General features: G+C 40.4%; 1 protein-coding gene across 1 annotated transcript in view; it reads left to right on the plus strand.

Annotated features, from left to right (window-relative positions):
- Nucleotides 1-19,157, plus strand: part of OSBPL10 (oxysterol binding protein like 10) — a 183,533-nt gene that overhangs the window by 82,657 nt on the left and 81,719 nt on the right. The window contains exon 4 of the mRNA XM_087825099.1: nt 15,074-15,265. Within this exon, the coding sequence (XP_087681225.1) occupies nt 15,074-15,265 (192 nt within the window). The remainder of the gene's footprint in view (nt 1-15,073; nt 15,266-19,157) is intronic.

Raw genomic sequence — 19,157 nt, forward strand, 5'->3', positions numbered from 1 at the left:
AGGTGGAACATTTCCCCTCCTGGGTTTCACAGAGATATTGCAAGATAAGCAAAAGCTACTTTTAGAGAGGCTTAATCAAAGTACCTATTAATATAATTATAATGATGACGAATAAAATAATTGGAGCTTTCTATGCTGAAGGTGTCAGGAGAGTGATCTGGGTGTCCTCTGCTGCTGACTTGTGTGTTTCTGTGGGAGGAGAAGGAAAAACATTTCTCTCTCGAACTTTTTTTTAAAGATTTGGAATTGATTTTTAGAGATAGAGGAAGGGAGAGGGAGAGAGAGAAACATTGATGTGAGAGCGACATCGATTGCCTGCCTCCTGGATGCCCCCTGCCGGGGATCGAGCCTGCAACCCAGTCATGGGCACTGTCTGGAATTGAACCGGTGACCTCTGGGTGCTCAGAATGATGCCCAGCCAACTGAGTCACACCGGCCAGGGCTAAGCAGTTATTCTTCATTTCCCTTCTGAGCCCTTGGTAACCACCAATCTGCTTTCTGTTTCTGTGGTTTCACCTATTTTGGATATTTTATATAAATGGAATCATAGAATATTTGACTTTTTGTGTTGACTTCTTTCATCCAGCATAATGCTTTTGAGTGTCAACCACAGCATAGCATATATGGGTCCTTCATTCCTTTTTATGGCTGAATAATCTATTGTATGGATATATGACAGTTTGTTTACCCATCATTTGATGGCCAGTTGAGATGTTTCTACCTTCTGGCTCTTGTGAAGAGTGCTGGTATGAGTTTGTGTCCATGTATTGGTCTGAGTCCTCGATTTCAGCTCTTTTGGGTAAGGTGTTAATCTTGTTCCTTACTCTCTGGGATGTAAAATACTTACGTTGCGGCAGCCCACGTACATCACGGCAGCTCACGGTTGGAATCCGCACATTTTGCTTCCATAAAGCACTTCTCTGCTTTATATTGATTTTGGTCACGAGCTCAAAGATAATACATGGGTACTGTTTTCACCCAGAGAGGGTGATTGGTGCTTTGTTACAGGAATCCTAGTTCAGCATCTTACATGTACAGTGTGTAAAACATAAGATAGGAGCTCATCGGTCTTGTCACAGCTGCTCATGGGGTAGACAGTCTTTTCCTGCTCTGCCCGTCAGCCCATCTTCATTCCATAGCCCCAGGTCCCAGAGTCCCTGTCATTGCCTCAGCTGCCCGGTCTGCTCAGATACAGCATCTGCACTCGTGGCTGCTGCCTTTGTTTGGTTCAGAGTGGACGGTCCAGGGCTTCTAGTGACCCTGGAGCTGATATACATGCTACTGCTGTGAGCACTGGGCGTGTGTCCTGAAGATACCCCGCCACAAAGTCTTTAATCAGTTATGTTCTGCATACAGTGTCCAGACTGGACCCTTGTCTGGCAGTTTATCTCTGTATTCCTCAGTATAGTTCTTGAAAGATTTGAGGAGGAAATGAAGTGTGATTGTTATGCCAACTTCAGTCTATAGAGAGTAAATCTGGGTGGGGGAGAAAAGGAGGGCCCGCAGATGTTATACACGAGGGATAAAAGCAAGCATACCATTGTGGTTGCTTCCTGGCGTCCTGTGAAACCACGTGCACCTGCTGTTTTAGGTAGGTTCTCGCAGAAAGTGGAGCCTGAGAGATGAAGGCTTGGATGCAGGACTGTGATCCTGGGGAAGTGGAGGGGGAAGACCAGGAAGAGTGAAATAATGGAAATTGCCGAAGGCACCCAAAAGGTGTGCTATTGTCCTGGTTATGCTGTGGGCGATTGGAGCAGACTCCCACCGGTCACCCTTGTAGGAACCATACAGAGTGTGCTTCAGAATTCTCCACCCCATGTAAGATGATGTCGTTATTTATCCACTGGCTCCCCTGTCCCGTTGGTCAACGGTTGCCCCATGGGGGTGCTATCTCTTTCTTGCCTTTCTCGGTTTGCTCTGTATCTGTCTTGTACATGCTCTTCAAAGTTGGTTCCCATTGACTTTCCAAATTGGCTTCCATAGAACAGCCCCAGGTCGGAAAGCAGGAGGTAAATAGTGCAACTGAGGCCCGGCACTACCATCTGTGCAGCACTAGTTGCCTCAGCAGCTGCTTGGTGGAGATGGGCAAAGGGGGGGAGTGGGGGACATCTGTAATAGTGTCGACAATGAAAAAGCAAAACACCAACAAAAACAGGTGGGTTGAGAGGATGTGAGGCAGGACACGTGTTTCTGGCACATGAAATTTCTGTATTCCTCCCTCTCTTTTGGTAGCCACTGCTTCTTTATCTCTCAACATTTCAGGAGTATCCAGAATTGATAGTATCCAATCATGGGGACTTTTCTCAGCCTGACTCCGTGTGAAGGTCATGTATTTGTCACCCTCCTCTTAACATTCCCCCCCCTTCCGTTACCCATTTTGATGGAATTAGTAGGTAGGCTGATCTGTTAGAGTTAACACCCTTAACTCTGTTAAAGCTGTAGGACTGCAATTAGATTGTAATAAGACCAAACACTCTTTTTAGAAAAAGGATAATTTGGACTCTTCAACAGGTGGTAGGGTCTCTGAAGACAGAGAGAAATGAGGAAAAATCGCTCATGTATTCTCATGCAGGGGACAATCAGAGTTTAATTTTCTACTTCATGTGCTCTGGCGTCTGTGACGACAGTAAGGTTCTGACTCAGAAGCATTCCGAGGCCCAGCAGGTGCTATTTATTGTGTTTCTGTAACACCTGACAACTTTGCATGCCCATTGCCCTCGAGGATCAGACTCTCCTCCTCCGGGTGCTCGGAGGATTAGCACAGAGCTGACCTGTTAGACACCACGTCTCCTGTGATGAGCCGGGAGCTCTCGGCTGAGCCGGCGAGTCTACGGAAACTGCTCTCTTGCAGCTCACACATTGGAGAACAGGCCTCTCTACGGTTCTGTAACCTTATGGCTGAGAAAAATCCTCACTCACCAATTTTTAGATGTAGTCCCAAGGACCTCGCATCAAGCGTGGGTTTACTGGTAGGAATCCTGCATTTTCTTTCTTATAGAAAGCATATCTATAATGTATCGCCTCTCATCTCGTTTTGGTTTCTTTAAATCCTTCCAGGTTTCTATAAATGGTTTCTAGCTTTTTATAGTTATCGTTCCCACACGTAATTCAACAACAGTTTTTAGCAGTTCGCTTGTGTTGATACTTTTCAAGTCATGCAACTTAGTTTCATAAAGATGATTATTTTTCATATTTATGTATTTTTAATTTATTTAAATTACACAGTTAAAGTAATAAGCATGGCAGCATAAGCAGAGTAGGACTAAATCCCGTTGGCTTTCGTAGACGTTTAGCTAAGTTGGGAGCAGAGTGTGCAGGCATAGTCAGAGAGGCTCCAGCCCGTGAGAAACTGGCACCCCATGTGCGTGAGTCAGTGGGGGTTATGGAAAGAATGCAGAGTGGTGGGGAGTCCAGTTAGGTTAATTGAGATGTAGCTTTTTGGACTCTGCTACCTGATACCTTGAGATTGGGCAGTGCAAAAATCCTCACTTGTGAAATGCTCTATACCTCTTTGGGGCTGTTTCTAACGACTCCACTTACGTGCTTTCTGCATGGAAATGACCAGCACCCGTGGGAATTCTGCAGGCCTCCAGCTTGGCCAGATACTCATTTGATATAGTCCAGGTTCTGCCAATTTCAGTGGTTGGAATGACAGGGACCAAATTCTTAAACCACTTACACTTGTATTGGCTTCCTGCCTTAAGTTCTTTGGTAAAAATGGAGAGATCTGAGAATGAAGTTCTTTTCCTTGTGATCCAGAAATTTGTTGTAAGCAAAAAAAAAGAAGAAAAAAAAAAAAAACCACAAAAAAAACTTGTTGGCTCTGTGTACTTGTCAAGTCCTGTGTCTGGATTCTGAAAAATCCAAGACACACAATCTAAATTCCTTTGAGCTTTAAATGTAAGCCTAGCTTAGTGCTTGCATAAGCTTATGAACCTACAGTTTATTTCTGCTTCTGCAAGAAGTGCCCCAGGGAGAATTAGGGAGAGTTGTAGGAATATATCCGTGTATGTGTTATATACACGTAAAAAAGACAGCAGCAAAGATGAAGGTAAATATCTACAGCATCTAAGGTTCTGGTCACATACAGCATTTTCAGGAAGATTTCCTAATTGGCTCATAGGCTTATAAGGTTTCTGCAGCTTCCAGTGGCTATCACCCCTCTTGTACTATTTACCCAGATCCCGTGAGTTATTAGCAGATCTTGCATTTCCGGCTTAACCTCGTCAGTAATACCAAGCTGGGAATAAGTAATTAGTGGGATTTAGTCCAGGGATCCTGGAGGATTCTGCATGCAGCTGAGGCACGTTGACAATGGTGTGACTTAATTTTTTTAGTGTGAAGCTTATTGAAACAAGTAGGAGAGTCCTTTGAGCCTCACGCTTTTGTGCCCGAACATTTGGGAAGGAGATAATGATCTCTGGGTACTAATCTCTGCCTCTGTCAGAGATTAGTTATTGATTGTCAGAAAATCAGAAATGCTTCTTGAAATGGTCTTAGTATTGCATTGGGCCTCTCATCCCTATGGCTGGTTGGACCCTCTGATAGGTGACAGAAGTTTAAATATAAAACAAGAGCCCTTTCCCTCCATGTTACAGAGCGATCATTTATAGAATTCCTTGCCACGTAGTCTCCTTTTGTTCCATGATTCATTTCTGGCATGAAATATCTCCTGGGTTGATGATATTGAGATGTGGGAAGAAATAGAGAGTGGAATAAATTCATGAAATGCCCATCTTCAGGGCAGCAGTAATACAATTTTACCGTGAAAATTATCCGATAGAGGTGATACATGCCATGTAGACATATGTAAATTGTATGCAAATGACAGTGTAATACCTGAATATGGCCCTGAGGGAAAAAGTTTATTGGAACCCATCGTCCTAATTGGCTTATTCTGAGTGTCTGAATTGGCCCGGGTGATACCAGGTACTCTGGCTTGCCCGGCGGTTGTCTGTAATTTCTAATTCAGGAGCTCATCTTTCTGGTCTGTTACCTTTCTGACCTCAACTGGACTGCTCTGTGCCTTGCTCACTTCTCCCCGGCCAGGCGGTCTTCCTTGCTCAAGAATATGTTCCTCAGATGTCAGCATGGCTTGCTGCTTTGCTTCATTCTGGTCTTTAAATCAGCTGCCACCTTCTCATGAGGCCTTCCTTGGCCATCTGTCTAAAATTGGAAAGCCCTCCCACCTTTATCTTTATGTTGTTTATGTATGTTATTCCTGCTTTATATAATTTTATGTCATCTAAACTACTTTGTATTTTACTGATTTTTTTTTTTTTTTATCTCTTTGCTTCACCAGAATGCCACCTTCATGAGGGCAGGGATATTTGTCTGTGTTGTTCATTGTTATAGCTCAATTGCCTAGGGCAGTGCCTGGCACATAATAGATGCTCAAGAAATACTCGGATTTCTGAATAATGTGTGTTGGTTGCTTTTTGAACACTTTGTGTTTACTTATAGTTAAGAGTGGGTGGTATCATTTCCAGACTCTTCTGTCTCTTGGAGAGGAGATACTAATGAGTCATTGATGTTTTTAAAGTTAGGCTTTCAAAGAAGGAACAATAGTTTAATCTTTAGTGGTTAAAATTGAGGTTGAGGGATTCATTGCTCTCTCAGTATTTATTATGTTCATAGCACTTGCAAGGTGAGCCCCTTTGTTAGGTTCCACAGGGTACACTGTGGCTAGTTAGACACAGTTCCTGGCCTGAGGATGGTCACAGGCTATGAGAGACTGCGCAAAGCATAGATAAATGCCTCGTGGCTAGAACACATTAAGTGTTATGAGTGTGACCTGCATTTTTTCTTTAATATCTGTAAATATACTGTCTATCAGATATTGCTCCTATTATTACAGATAATTGATGAATAAAACACTTAAGTCAATGTATTTTAGCTCCATGTGTTTTACCTTAATGAACTTATTAAAAGTACTTGAGAATTGGTATGCTGTATTGGACTTTGATATTAAAAAGTAATTGTCCCTCCTCAATTCCAGCTAAGCTTTCAGTTGTGGTGGTCTGTAAGGTCTGTAAGAGTTGTGGTGACATTTTTGGAGCTCAGCTGAAGAGTGTGGATGAATCACCTCTAGCAAGGCAGTGCAGCGTAGTGGCTAAGAGCATAGCCCGTGGACTCGGGAGCCAGCTCGCGTGGACTTGAATCCCAGCTCCACTATCTACTAGCTGTGTGACCTGGGGAAATGTTGAATCTCTCTGTACCTTATTTGCCTTAGATGTGAAATGGAAATTATTAGTACCTACCTCATGGAGTGATAAAGAGGGTTAAATTACTTAAGGTGTATACATAATACTTAAAACAGCTCACGGCACATAATATCATGTAAGTGTTAACTATTGTAAATGTATATACAGTATAATTAAAAGTTATTACCATCATTGTAGGATGAAGGCAAAGTCATCAGTCTAAACAAGGCTGTCTCTTTAAAAATGATATTTTAAAATTATTTTTTAATTGAATTCATTGGGGTGACATTGGTTCACAAAACCATACACATTTCAAGTGTACAACTCAACAAAATAAAAAATGGTTTTTAAAACTCTTTTTATGATTGTTTTCCTTTCTCTCCTGTTCCCATTTTCTTGTTCCTGTGAGCCTCACTTTCCTGAATATGTATGGGTTTTGTTCGCCTATGTTGTGTTTTAGATTTACGTAAGTGGTATACTGTCCTGCAGCTGTGATTATTTTTTAAACTGGTCTAACTCAGCAGTATGTTTTAAGTTTGTCAGTGTTGTTGTAAGTACCCCTAAGTCATTACTTCGAACTGATGCGTGTATATTGTTTATTGTATGAATAATCTACATTTTATTTATACACACTCTCACTGATGTACACCTACATTGCCTAAAACTCCCCACCCTCATAGACAGTGAACATTCTTGCAGGTACAAGTGACTGAGCATATGTGTTGGGTACCTGCCCAGGAGAAGGCTTGAGTATCACAGGGAACATGCATATGTATTTCACTAAATTCTGCTGGCTGTACCAGTCTACTCCCAGTAGCAATGCAGAAGATCCCAGTTCCCTTGTATCCTTGCTATTTTACTTGGTGTTATTTTACACTTTGATTTTGGCAGATCTTGGGGGTGTAGAATCTCCTAGTTACTTTAAATTTGTGTTTCTCTGATTACCTTGAATATTTGGTAGTCATTCATGTTTCTCCTTCTGTATATTGCCTATTCTTATTTTTTGCCCATTTTTTATAGTGTTTTCAAACTTCTATTTGTAGGAGCTCCTTTTATATTCTGGATATTAATCTGTCTTCTTTCAGTCTCCAGCATTTGTTAATTTTGTCTAAAGTGTCCTTATTGAATAGAAACCCTTATTTACAATGTAAATCCATCAGACGATCAACTTGTGATTTGTGTTGTTGGCCTTTTAAAGAAATGCTTTGCTATATACAGAGTTACATAGATATTCTACATTTCCTTTTGTTAGCTTTGTAGTTTAACTTTTTACATTTTGACTTTTATGCTGTGAGGTACAGAGCCAGCTATATTTTTGCTTTTCCCAATATTAATTTTTTTCTACACTGGCTTATGGTGCTGCCTCTGGAATATACCAAGTTCTCATATCTACATAAATGTTTTTATGCCCCTTTTTCCTAGCTTTTTCCAGTGGGTTGTTCCTGCATGAATACCATATAATCATCATAGCTTTGTTAATATTTGATTCTGGTGGTAGGATGAGTCCTTCTTTTTCAAAATTAATTTGGCTCTTCACAAATCTTTATTCTTCCATTCATATATTAGAATAAATTTGTTGAGTTCTCAAAAATTCCTGTTGCCGCTTTTATTAGGATAATTATAAAGTAACTTGGGGGAATGACATCTTTACCATAGTAAGCTGTCCCATTCATTAATCTGATTTGTGTATTTTCATTTTCTCAGTTCCTCATTAAACAAATCTACTTCACAAAGCTCTTATGTAGTTCTTAGTGGATCAATACCTCTACATCATAGTTTTTGTTTGCTGTTGTGACTATCTTATTTTCTACTTTATTTCCTAATTGGTTATTGTTGATACAGAAGAATGCTATTGAATTTTCTAAGTTCATATATCTGGCAATTTTGCTGGACTCGTTAGTTGTCTTTTCTTTTTTGTAAAATGATCACATCTACACTCAATGACATTTTCATTTCTTCCCTTTCTGTCTTCTCTAGCTCTTTTTTCTTACCCTGTTTTCTTTATAAAGTTAAAAACAATGAAGCTAAAATTTCTATGTTAATTATGGTGGTTACTGTAGGTTTTTGGTATATAACTGAGTTAAGGAAGCTTCTTTCTAGTTCTTATTTTCAAATTTTTTTTCCTGTTAAAATGGCAGTTTGACATTAAAAAGTCTTTGTTTTATATTGTTTACAAACAACATATATAAAATAAAATTAACTTCTTTGAGGATTTGCAATTCCAAGAGAATATGGTACACAATTATCCTGCTTTCAAAGAAGTGTTGTGTGTATATTTTTGTGATAATATTTTTGTGGGTTGAAGTTTTGGGTAAGAAGAAAGGTAAAAGTCTATAGCGGATATCAGCTTTCCTCCTTTCTGTCAAATATTTTAATGTCTACATTGTGTTAGACACTGTTTTAAATGACTAGGTCTTCATTCAATTGAGAAGGGCCACCTGGAGGGGCTGAGTCTTGAATCAGGCTTTCTTAGTTGAATCTTGAGTGAAATTTGTAATTTGGGTCCTACTTTTGTATGTTTTATTTTACCTTTTTGAGGCTGTAGTTTTTAGATCTGTAAAAGGAGAGGGCTAGACTTGAGGTTCCTTCTAGCTCTAAAATTTTCTATTGCCACAGCATGAGAAATGGAGGATTGGGCTTGGTTGGTAGAAAGAGGCAATCTTTATACACTCTCAGAATAAAGCATAGAAAAGGAATCTTGGTACTTGGAATTGCAAGATCCCAAACAAAGGATGCAGGTGGAAGGTGAAAAAGCTGAGAATGTGGATCTAGAAGATGAAGAAGGCTGGAAGAAGTGGGAAAGAAAGGGGTGGCCTGTGGTAAGGGGGCTGCATGCATGAGACCAACACTGTAAGTCCATTTGAGACCTTTAAGCTTGGCCTAGACAGAGGCTGGGCCAGAGTATGGATTAGGAATTCTGGAGTGGTTGGATAAGCTGTTAGAGAAGAGTCAGCAGAACTTATTTGGCGGCTGAAGATGTTGGAAGAAAAGGCAAGCCAAAGATGTTAAATCTTTTTTTCCTTTGTTTTCAGGAAATGGAAAGAATATGCATTTGCTTGCGCTGATCTGGCATTTGCGTGTATAATCATGGTTTCGGGATGGTATGTTTAGAAGCAGGCTAGAGATTGCCTCTCTGGGGAAAACCACTATTTTTTCTTTGCACACATGTTTGCACACATTGGGAGGGGTGTGTATTTTAAGAGGTTATTGATATAAAGTTATTAGAAAAGGTTTAAGATATATTGAAGATTTGCAGATGACAAAGAAAGAAATTCTTCGGGCTGGGTAACTTAAAGTTGAAACTCCTATTTCTGCAAGAGCACGGAATTTGGACAAGTAGAGAGAGCTAAGTGTAATTTTGAAAGTTAATCGTGGAAATGACTTGGGAAAATGTTCCAGTTTTAAAATTTTTATTTCTGCTATAGGTCTGTTTTAAGCTTGAGATAACTGGATATTAAAAATCAACACCAAGCAAACAAACAAAAAGCATTCCAATGAAAAAGTCCAGATGAAGCTGTTTAAGCAAAACAGTAGAATGGATTCACTGAAAAATTTCTCCACATTTTCTTCAGATGTTGACTACCAAGAAAACAGAACTCTGAATAATTTTAAGGCACTGAATATACTATTTAAAAAATTGTTGTTATGCCTTCCCTTTTTTGTTGATTTTGAGGTATGTTTACTTTTGGAAGAAAAGAAATAAATCACAATTTTTGTGCTTAGCTTTCACATATTTAGAAATGGTACATTAATTTTTTTCTTAGAGGAAGAGAGAAAGAATATAATGAAATGGTTTGAGTTGGTTAAACTTGTTTTTCACAATAAATAACCAAGCTGGTTTGATTTTCTTGCCTCCCTTGGGCTGTTTTCTTCTGAAATGCAGTGTCTTTTTTCTCCTTCACTGTGAAAGAATTCAAGGAAGTGAAGAAAACATGCTCCAAATTAAATGTCATATGAATGCTGTTATAATTAATTGGCCCTCAGTAATTTTTCCCATTAGTAAAATTTTGTACAGTAGAAGTGGTTGCCACAATGTATAGTTAAGATATTTTCCCCTTTCTTTTCAGCTCTTTAATTTGAGCTTCAGCAAGTCTATTATAAACTTTAGATACATGTTTTAAGCGATTTTTAGGGCCAACTAATTATTTTTTCAATTTGGGGTTTGGTATTTTGTTCTCAAATATTAATGGGAAATTGCCCATCACTTGCTTAAAGTGGTCCTTTATCTTTGGTACCCAGCACTGGAATAATCTACAGGCACTTAGCGTTCTACAACAGGTGGGCTTTTGAAAATGTGAATTCATATTTTAAATGTACCTTTTCTCTGAAGCAAGCTTTTTAATAATTAGAATGATTACTTTGACTTTACCTCTAAAAAAAAAAAAGTGAAGGAAGTAGTCAAGTTATATCTTCTTAGGGCACTGTTGGCAAAAACAGCCTTTAAGTCCATACAGCGTTTGACTCTGGGACTACTTACCCTTGCACTACCCTGGTGCCGAGAGGCCTCATTTTTATGAATTTCTGAATGATGATGATGACATTCACTGCACGCTGACTGAGTGGCATATGTTTACCAGTCTCCTCATTACATTCTCTAACAACCCGACGAAGTGGTAACATTGAAATGAAAACACCACATTACCTTCCTAGGCTACACAGCTCATGAGTGGTAGAGTCCAAATTTGACCCCAGGCCCCCGAGTTTAGCACTGGGGCCCCTGACCGCTCCCCCACACTGCCCTGTAGGCTGAGATCTCCTTGCTGTTTTCCTAGACAGCGGAACGCGGTGGAGGCCTCCGGGTAGTCCAGTGGATTCTGCTCTAAGCCCCCAGACTAGACTCTCCCTCCAGCTCATGCTCCCTCCCTGGCTCGATGTTCTCTTTCTAGTACTTGCTCTCCCTTTCTTTCCAGTCACACCTTTTCTTCGTGCCAGTTTTGGCTAGTAAATACTATGTGTGTGTCTGTGTGAGTGTGTGTCTTCCTTGAAACCTTTGGGAATTTATGAGTCCAGTGAACGTAGGGACAATGCACGAGGCTGGCAAACATCCTGAGGCCCGGTCGCGTGCTGAATGCCTGGGCGGGATCTGAGCGGCAGCCCTTTGTCCCGCTCCCTCGTTGTCTGAGCAGGCCGGGGCGGGCCGACCTCCCAGGGAAAGGGTGAGTCTCGCTGCCGAACAGAACGGTTACCCTTGATCAGAATTTTCCGCAGATGGCATACTTGGCATTTCTAGTCGCCCCCTACAAATATCGAAGTAAATATTTGGAGCAAAAACCTGCCATGTTGTTCCTCAAACGCTGATAATATTTTATTTTAAATTAATAGCAAGAATGAGTGTGTTTGACATTTAAGCACAGAACCTGGAAATTTTATACAGGTTGTGTTTGGGAAAGACCCCACTCGTTTATAGCGGTGGCAGTTAGCTGCCATCTCTCTATTTGTCCCGGTGCCTCGTGACCTATGGGATTTGCCAAGGGTGGGACTCTCCTGCTCATTTAACCCGGGGAGGAGGTCTGCGTGTGAATTAAACTGCGAGAACCCCACAGTTAATGGCAAATTACAGGTTTTTCAACTCAAATTTACTGCTTGTGAATCCAAATGACAGCCGTTAAATAATGACCGTGGAGTTAGATGTCCACAGTGGAACAATTTGGCTCCTGGGTGAATTTCTTGATTTATTGCCACTTACCGTGATATTGTTCCAAGCGAAGGCGCCCGTTGCCACAGCTCTCCTCGTCTCTAATTTCTGATGGCTCTCGTTCTACTCAGAATCTGGAAGTATTTCCCCCTCTCCAATCTTGTGATTTAATTGCTGACCATACAGGTTCTCCAGTAAGTATTTAATTATATTTTGGGCTTCATCAGCACTTTGATTCCATAAAAAATAAAGAGCAGGTCAGTCACTGCTTATGATTTTGCATTAAGTGACTTTTTAATATTTTAAAAATCAGCAAGGTCTCCATCGATCAAGCATTAAGTGATGTAAAGAAAGAAAGAAACTTCGGCCACACAGCTCCCACACGCCAGGCACTGTGCTAAGCATTTTACCTGCATGATCTAATTTAATATTCATGGTGGCTTTTAAGGCTCAATATTATCATTCCTGTTTTAAAGATTAGGAAATTGATGCTTAATAAGAAGGCTTGAATAACTCTCGTGAGGTCACACAGCTAGGAGCTGGGGGAGTGAAACTTGTCTGTCTGGCTTCAGTGAAAAATCTGCCTTTTCTCAGGCTGGAATGAGCCCCCCGAACAATCAAAATGTGTCTTAGTAGACTCTTAATGCTTTGGCAAATGTACTGTCATTAAAGGATTAAAAAAAAAATAGCTTCTTTCCCCCTCCACACTTCAAGTGAAAAGACTGAGGCCAAAAGTAGATGATTGCTGTATTTTCTTGTAATCAAGGTTTATGTAACTCTTGGACCACAGATTTCTCCAGTTACCTAACGTTATTTAAAAGCAATGCACTACTTTCCAACTTTATCTGTATTCCTATTAATTATATTCAAATCCAGACCCAGAGAACCTTTACAAGCTACTATGGCATTGCAGGGTGTACTGTAAAATTCTGATTTTGACCCTGGCTCCCACCCTGCTCCTCAACCTTTTGGAGATTTGTAAAGTTGCAGGCTATTAACATTTAACAATTTTTAGAGCTGTGACTGTTACCCAAGGAGGGGAGCTAAGAATGCTTTGAATGTCCTGACTGGGTCCTTGTACACTGCTGCTGTGTCTCTCTGTCTTTCCAAATCCTGCTCAGGCTTCGTGTCCTTCACATAGCCTTCTGTGATGAAGCCAACTCTCGTTGACCTTTCTCTTCCTCACTTCTCTGGCATTTTCTGGCTCTACGGCCAAATTAGCACCATGTATGCACTTCCTCTGTGTGTGTGTGTGTGTGTGTGTGTGTTTCTGTCTCAGTGTTTGTGCGTCTTATATATATATCCCTAGCAATACCATAAGCATCTATGGTGAAACATCTCATGTTTCTCCTTGTAGACACTCCCATTGGCACATAGTAGGTATTCAGTAAATATCTGCTCATTGAAATACAAAACTGGCATGAATCCAGCACATCATCTGCCTTTTCTCAAGTTGAAATGAGGTATAGGAGCGTTTAGAATGTAAATTTTATGTAGAATTAAAAAACTTTGGGTAGGTAATACATTCACATGGTTCAGAATGAAAGAATATAAAAATAAACTCTACAGTGAAAAATCTCCTGTTCTCTCTGCACCTACTCTGTCATTTCTCTGTTTCTCCACAGATGTCAGCTTTTTAAGTTGTGTGTGTATCCTTCTAGAGTATTTTTTTTGTATTTTAAACAGATGACAATAAAAATACTCATTTTTCCACATTTTGATGCAACTTTGCATACTGTATGTAGAGTAGTTGTGCACCTTGCTTTTTTCACTTAACTATATAGTTTCAGATATTTTTTCCCCCAACCACCTCAGAGACCTGTGTCATTATTCTGTTACACCTTGGTAGTGTCCCCCTGTGTAGTCGCACCATATTTCACTTAACCTGTCCCATACTGCTGGGCATTTGGTTCGTTTCTTGTACGTTGCCATGAAACCCAATGGAGATATATGCCATTTCACTTGGGTGCGGGAGTATTGGAGCGTACAGTCCCACACAGGGCGTTGCTGGGTCACAGGGAGGTGCGACTGTAACTGCTACGGGTCCTGCCAGATTGACCTCATCACAGGTGGTTGCCGCCTTCTGCTCCCACAAGCCCTGTCGTCCTGTCAACAGGCTGTGGACTCAAACTTTTGGATTTTTGCCAGTCTGATGAATGAAAGATGGTATCTAAATGTGGCTTAACTTTGCATTGATCTTATGAGTATAGTTGAACATGTTTTCAAATGGCTTAAGGGCCATTTATCTTTTTTGTGAACTGTCTACACCTTGCCCTAGTTTAACCCTTTGCGGTCGTTTGTCTACTCTCAGCCACCAAAGCTTTTTTACCGTTCTGGTCGTATGTCTGCTCTCAGCCACCACAGCAAGGAACCGTATGAATCTTAACTCTATTCATTCATGTATCAGTTCATAAATCTTGTTTACCCTTCATAATCTTGCATGTTATGTATCACTGCTCTTTCAATGGAAATTAATTCCGACCAGTACGACACCCATGTCCAAATTTAATACGACCACAAAGGGTTAAAAAGATTCATCTCCACTAAGTTGAGATGCCATCTTCACCATGTTCTAAGTTGTTATTTGGATTATATATTATCTTAGGATAAAATATAAGCTCAATACTAACAAATGAGTATTAATTGGTGGATGACTTTGTACATTCACTTATGCAGCAGACATTTATTAAGTGCTTAATAAATTAATCATTATGTGCCGGGTCTTGGGGATATAAAGATGAGTTTGAAAGAATACCTTAAGAAAGTAACTAGGCAATTGGTATAGTCTCATGCAGTGGAGTGAGAGCAGGGGAGAGACTGAGACAGACAGGGAGAAGCTTCACACAACAGAGGACGCTGAGCTGAGTCTTCAAGGTTCACCTGAAGTTTGCGGGCCAGGAGGGGAAGGACATTCTAGGAGGAGGAGCTAGTGAATGCAAAGGCGCAGATCCTGAGAGCCCATGGTGTTTGCGGGGACTCTCAGTAGCTCTTCATGGCCATGGTGTGGGGCAGGAGACACACTGGGGATGAGATCATAAGGCTAGTTAATGGAAATTGTCTCTTGGATGAGTGAGTGTGGGATTTGGGCATGTAGTGTTGTTGTACCTCCCTCATGCCTTCGTTTCTCTAAACAGGCGAAGGGGAGAGTTTAAGAGGCCCCAAATAAATGGAAGCCAACGCTTGGCTGTGCTCTGCAGGTTGGTTGTTGAGTTTTGACACCTGTTGCTCATTCTAGACTACTCCAAGCTCCCGAAGCCGAAGCCTCACTTTGCTCCCCCATGGAACACCCAATTCTGCGTCTCCCTGTAGCCAGAGACACCTCGGTGTGGGGGCCCCCGGTGTTGTCACAGTCACGCATCACAAGTCGCCTGCAGCTGCCCGAAGAGCCAAGAGTCAGTACTCCGGCCAGCTTCACGAAGTCAGAGAGGTAGGCTTTGCTCTCCTACGAGGTTAAGTGGTCCATGGGAGTTGAGGGCTGTGACTGTTTCTCTGCCAACTTCTCTTCCTTCATACCATCTCGATGACAGAGAGAGAGGACCAGCAGCAAATGTCTCATCCACACAGCCATGACAGTCCCTCCTGGTTTAAAAAAAGTATTTCTGTGTTTCTTAGGTTAAGTGAGCTGTTAGAAGGCTTCAGTCGGGGCTCAGAAGGCAGAGAAAGCAAGCCCGCAGAAACATGGATGTAAGCAGAAGTACAGTCCAAGTCCCCATGATCATAGCAAAGAATAGATAGTACAAAGTAATGGGCAGTCAGGAAATAATTAAGGGTGTTTTGAAACTCAGGAGGAGTTAGGGCTACAGCTGATTTCCCCTCTTTTCTGCCTTTCTTCCCTCTATGAAGTGCTCGCCTCCTCCTTACTGTCACAGCGCACTCCAGGGGCGGGGAGGGTTGGGTAGCGTAAAGAACATTGTCCTTGGAATCAGAAGACTCCGTTGTTTGAGAGCAAATCTTTTAACAGCTTTGAACCTGAGTTTCTGCATCTGTAAAATGGGGATAAGACAGTCTATACCAGCCTCTCATGGGAGATTCGAGGCTCACTTGTGATGATGCACAGGAAATCCCTCCAACTGGAAGTGCCTTGTGAACACAGGTTGGGGTGTGTTTTGTCCTACTTTGATACACTGGGAGGTCATCAGTTTGGGGATCCCAGATCCTCAGGATTCACATCACTCTTTGCAACTATGGTTAAGAACAGACTGTATAAAAGAAGTGATATTGGTAGTGGTTGCCTAACTTCTGTTGAGTGCTGAGGCACCAGCCTGTCCTCTTAGAGAAGTAGCCTGTCCCCTGTGTGAAGAAGGTGACTGGGAATAGCATCTTGCTGCTGCTGGAGTCAGCCTGCATCTTATTTTTCAAATGTCACGAGCCAAGTAGGGTTGAATCAGCTGACTACCTTCATCTGATTGCAGCCCAGGAAAGAAAATCTGAAATATTCTGAATCAAATTTATAGATGCAAATAAAAGATGCTTATTTTTTCTTGGTAGATTTGCATGTGCACATGCCCTTTATTGCCTAATTAAGAAAAGGTGCAGTCATATGCTCCCGTTCAAGTAGACTCCCTGTTGTAAAAAAAAAAGAAAAAAAAGTGTTTGGCTCTGAGTTTACTTTTGCTACATTGGAGGATATGAGGAAGGTTGTGCATATGTATATGTCACTTTTGGTTTTTCATAGCACCTTTCAAAAAACGGTATTATGGAAAAACTTTGAACACCAAGTAGAATAGAAAAATGGTACCCATCACCCAACTCAACACTTCCAACCTTCTGTTCTTGTTTTATCTATTTTCCCCACCAGTGTTGTTTGTTGTTGCTAGAGTATTTTAAGGAGATCTTAAATATTTCATTATTTTTAACATTGCCAGTAAATGCTTCAATATTTATCTAACGGGTAAAGACTTACAAAAAACTTAACCACAATACCATCAAGTCACTTTTATGTAAACCTCATTGCAGATATTTCTTGCAAGTACTTTAGAGACTTAAAACAAAAAGAAAAAGATTTGAAAGTTCTTGGTATTTGGGGAATTCTTTTAACTCTATTTTAATGAATCTCTGATAGATTTACTGTTATAGTGATGATAGGAGGCTTCTTACGTATGAAAAAAATGGGGTGCTTGTGTTTAGTGAGCAGGGGCCTCAGTAAAAGTTGAGATACTTTAGCTTGATTTTTAGTAGCATTTGATTCGATATAATGCCAAAATCTTTTCCACCTGTTTTTTACAAAGCCTAATTTTTAAAAGAATAAAAGTATGTTTTTGTGTGTGTGTATATATATAAAATGTTAATTATATAAAGTATGTAATACAAGTGTCTTTGCAAAAAAAGTCTAAAGATGAAAATCAGAATTACCCGTAATCCTCCCTTCCTTCAGATGACCACTGTTAATATTTCAGTGAATTCATTTCTGAGTTTTTTTTCTTCTGTATTAGTTACATATATAGATATGTAAAACATTATCTAGTATGATCTAAACTTTGTAAACAGTTACATATATGCTACTTTTTTTGGGGGGGTTCCTCCATTTTCCATCTGTTGGGCAGGGGGATTGTTGTAATTTCCCAGAGAGTCTCATTATATGAAAAATAATTAGGCAAAATGTTTCCATAGCCATTAATTTTTTTTTTGTACTCCCAGGCAATGGTATTTCTTTTCAGGTGATTGCTTTTGTCTATCGATGACCTTTCTTGCTGAAAATGAATTTTAAGTGAGCTTGTTGAGAAGTATGTAGAAACACTGGCGATCAAGAGAACTGAAAGAAGAGTTGGAAGTGTTCATTCTCACACGTCATGTCCAGCTTCACTCTGATTGGAAAAGGGTAGCTGTTTTGTGACATCTGTCATTTTATGATGGGGACAGTTCCACCTTGAGAACTGGCTGAGCAGATTTCATTCATACCAGAAGGTTCTGCAGTTTAAAAAGTATATTAATTTCAGAGTGCACAGGCCTCTGCTGTTGGATTCCTCTTATTTATCTGTAAAATAACGAAGAAAATGGAGTAGGCTTTTTCACCCAGCTGTACAGGGAAGATAAACTTAGGGCCACTGAAGCAATAGACAAAATCATCATACGCAAGACAGATGCGCCTGACTTGCTAAAGAATGAAAGAAAAATAGCCCGGCCAAAGGCAATTGAATACCTTTTAAATGGAATGCCGTAGCACAGGGAAAAATAATGGGACAATTGAAAAGATTAAATGGTTATCATCTAAAATATAAAGAATTGAGGTACCAAAGGTCAGTACCCGAAGTCCTCCTTAAATGTGGTTAGGAGGGGTGAGTATAGGGAACTGGAGGCTCAATATCTTTGTGAGAACGGGAGCGTACCCTCGCCAGCAATTCAAGAAAGAAAAAGTAATACTACTTTGTCTTAGATTACCAGAAATAATGATAGTCTGGTTTTGGTTGGGGTGTTAATAAGTGTTGGCAGTGTTGTACATTGTCTTTTTGCTACAGTCTGGTGATAAATCATAAGAGTTAAACACAAAACAAAGCTGTGTATTACCATTGACTCATAAATTCCCCATTGGGAACTAGATCCTGAGGAAATAACCCAAGAGGTTGGGGGTAGAAGCAAGAAAGTTCATTTGGGGAAAGCTATTCATAGTACTAAATAGATCCAGTACAAAACCCATGGGAATGACTAAATAAATAATAATACACTTAGCCTGTGGAATTACTGTATATCAACAACATAAAAGTCCTGTCAGTATTATTACTGCACATTCCATTTCTGAAGCGCTCTAACGGCTAGAAACTGAATGGGTCCTTAAATCAGTAAGTTCAACCAACATGCCCGGCAATTCTACTAGAGCTAGAAGATGCAAAGATGAATGGCACAACTTTCAGCATAAAAATCCAGTGTCTGGCACATAGTAGGTGCTCAGTTAATACCTGTAGAATGGAATCGCAGAGTGAGCAAGTTCCCAGTCTAGAGCAGTGCTGCCCAAGAGAGAGAGAATGCAAGCTACAAATGGCAGGCACATACACCATGTTCCATTTTCTACAGGCACATTTAAAAAGGTAAAAGAAGCAGGTGACATTAATTTTAATATATTTAATTTAACCCAACTTACAGAAAATATTTCCATTTCCACATGTAATGAGTATTATAAAACATTATTACTGAAACATTGTACCTTTTTTGCACTAAGTCAGAAATCAAGTATGCCTTTTACATCTACAAGACATCTCAACGCAGACTAGCACATTTTTAGAGCTCATGAGCCCCACGTAACACCCTAGTGGAGAGCACAGTTGTGAAACATTTCCATCATGGCAGCAGGTTCTACTGGGCAATGTACCTCCCAACGGAGGGAG

The sequence above is a fragment of the Miniopterus natalensis genome, chromosome 15, assembly GCF_054644295.1.
Source record: "Miniopterus natalensis isolate mMinNat1 chromosome 15, mMinNat1.hap1, whole genome shotgun sequence".
Lineage (NCBI taxonomy): Eukaryota > Metazoa > Chordata > Mammalia > Chiroptera > Miniopteridae > Miniopterus > Miniopterus natalensis.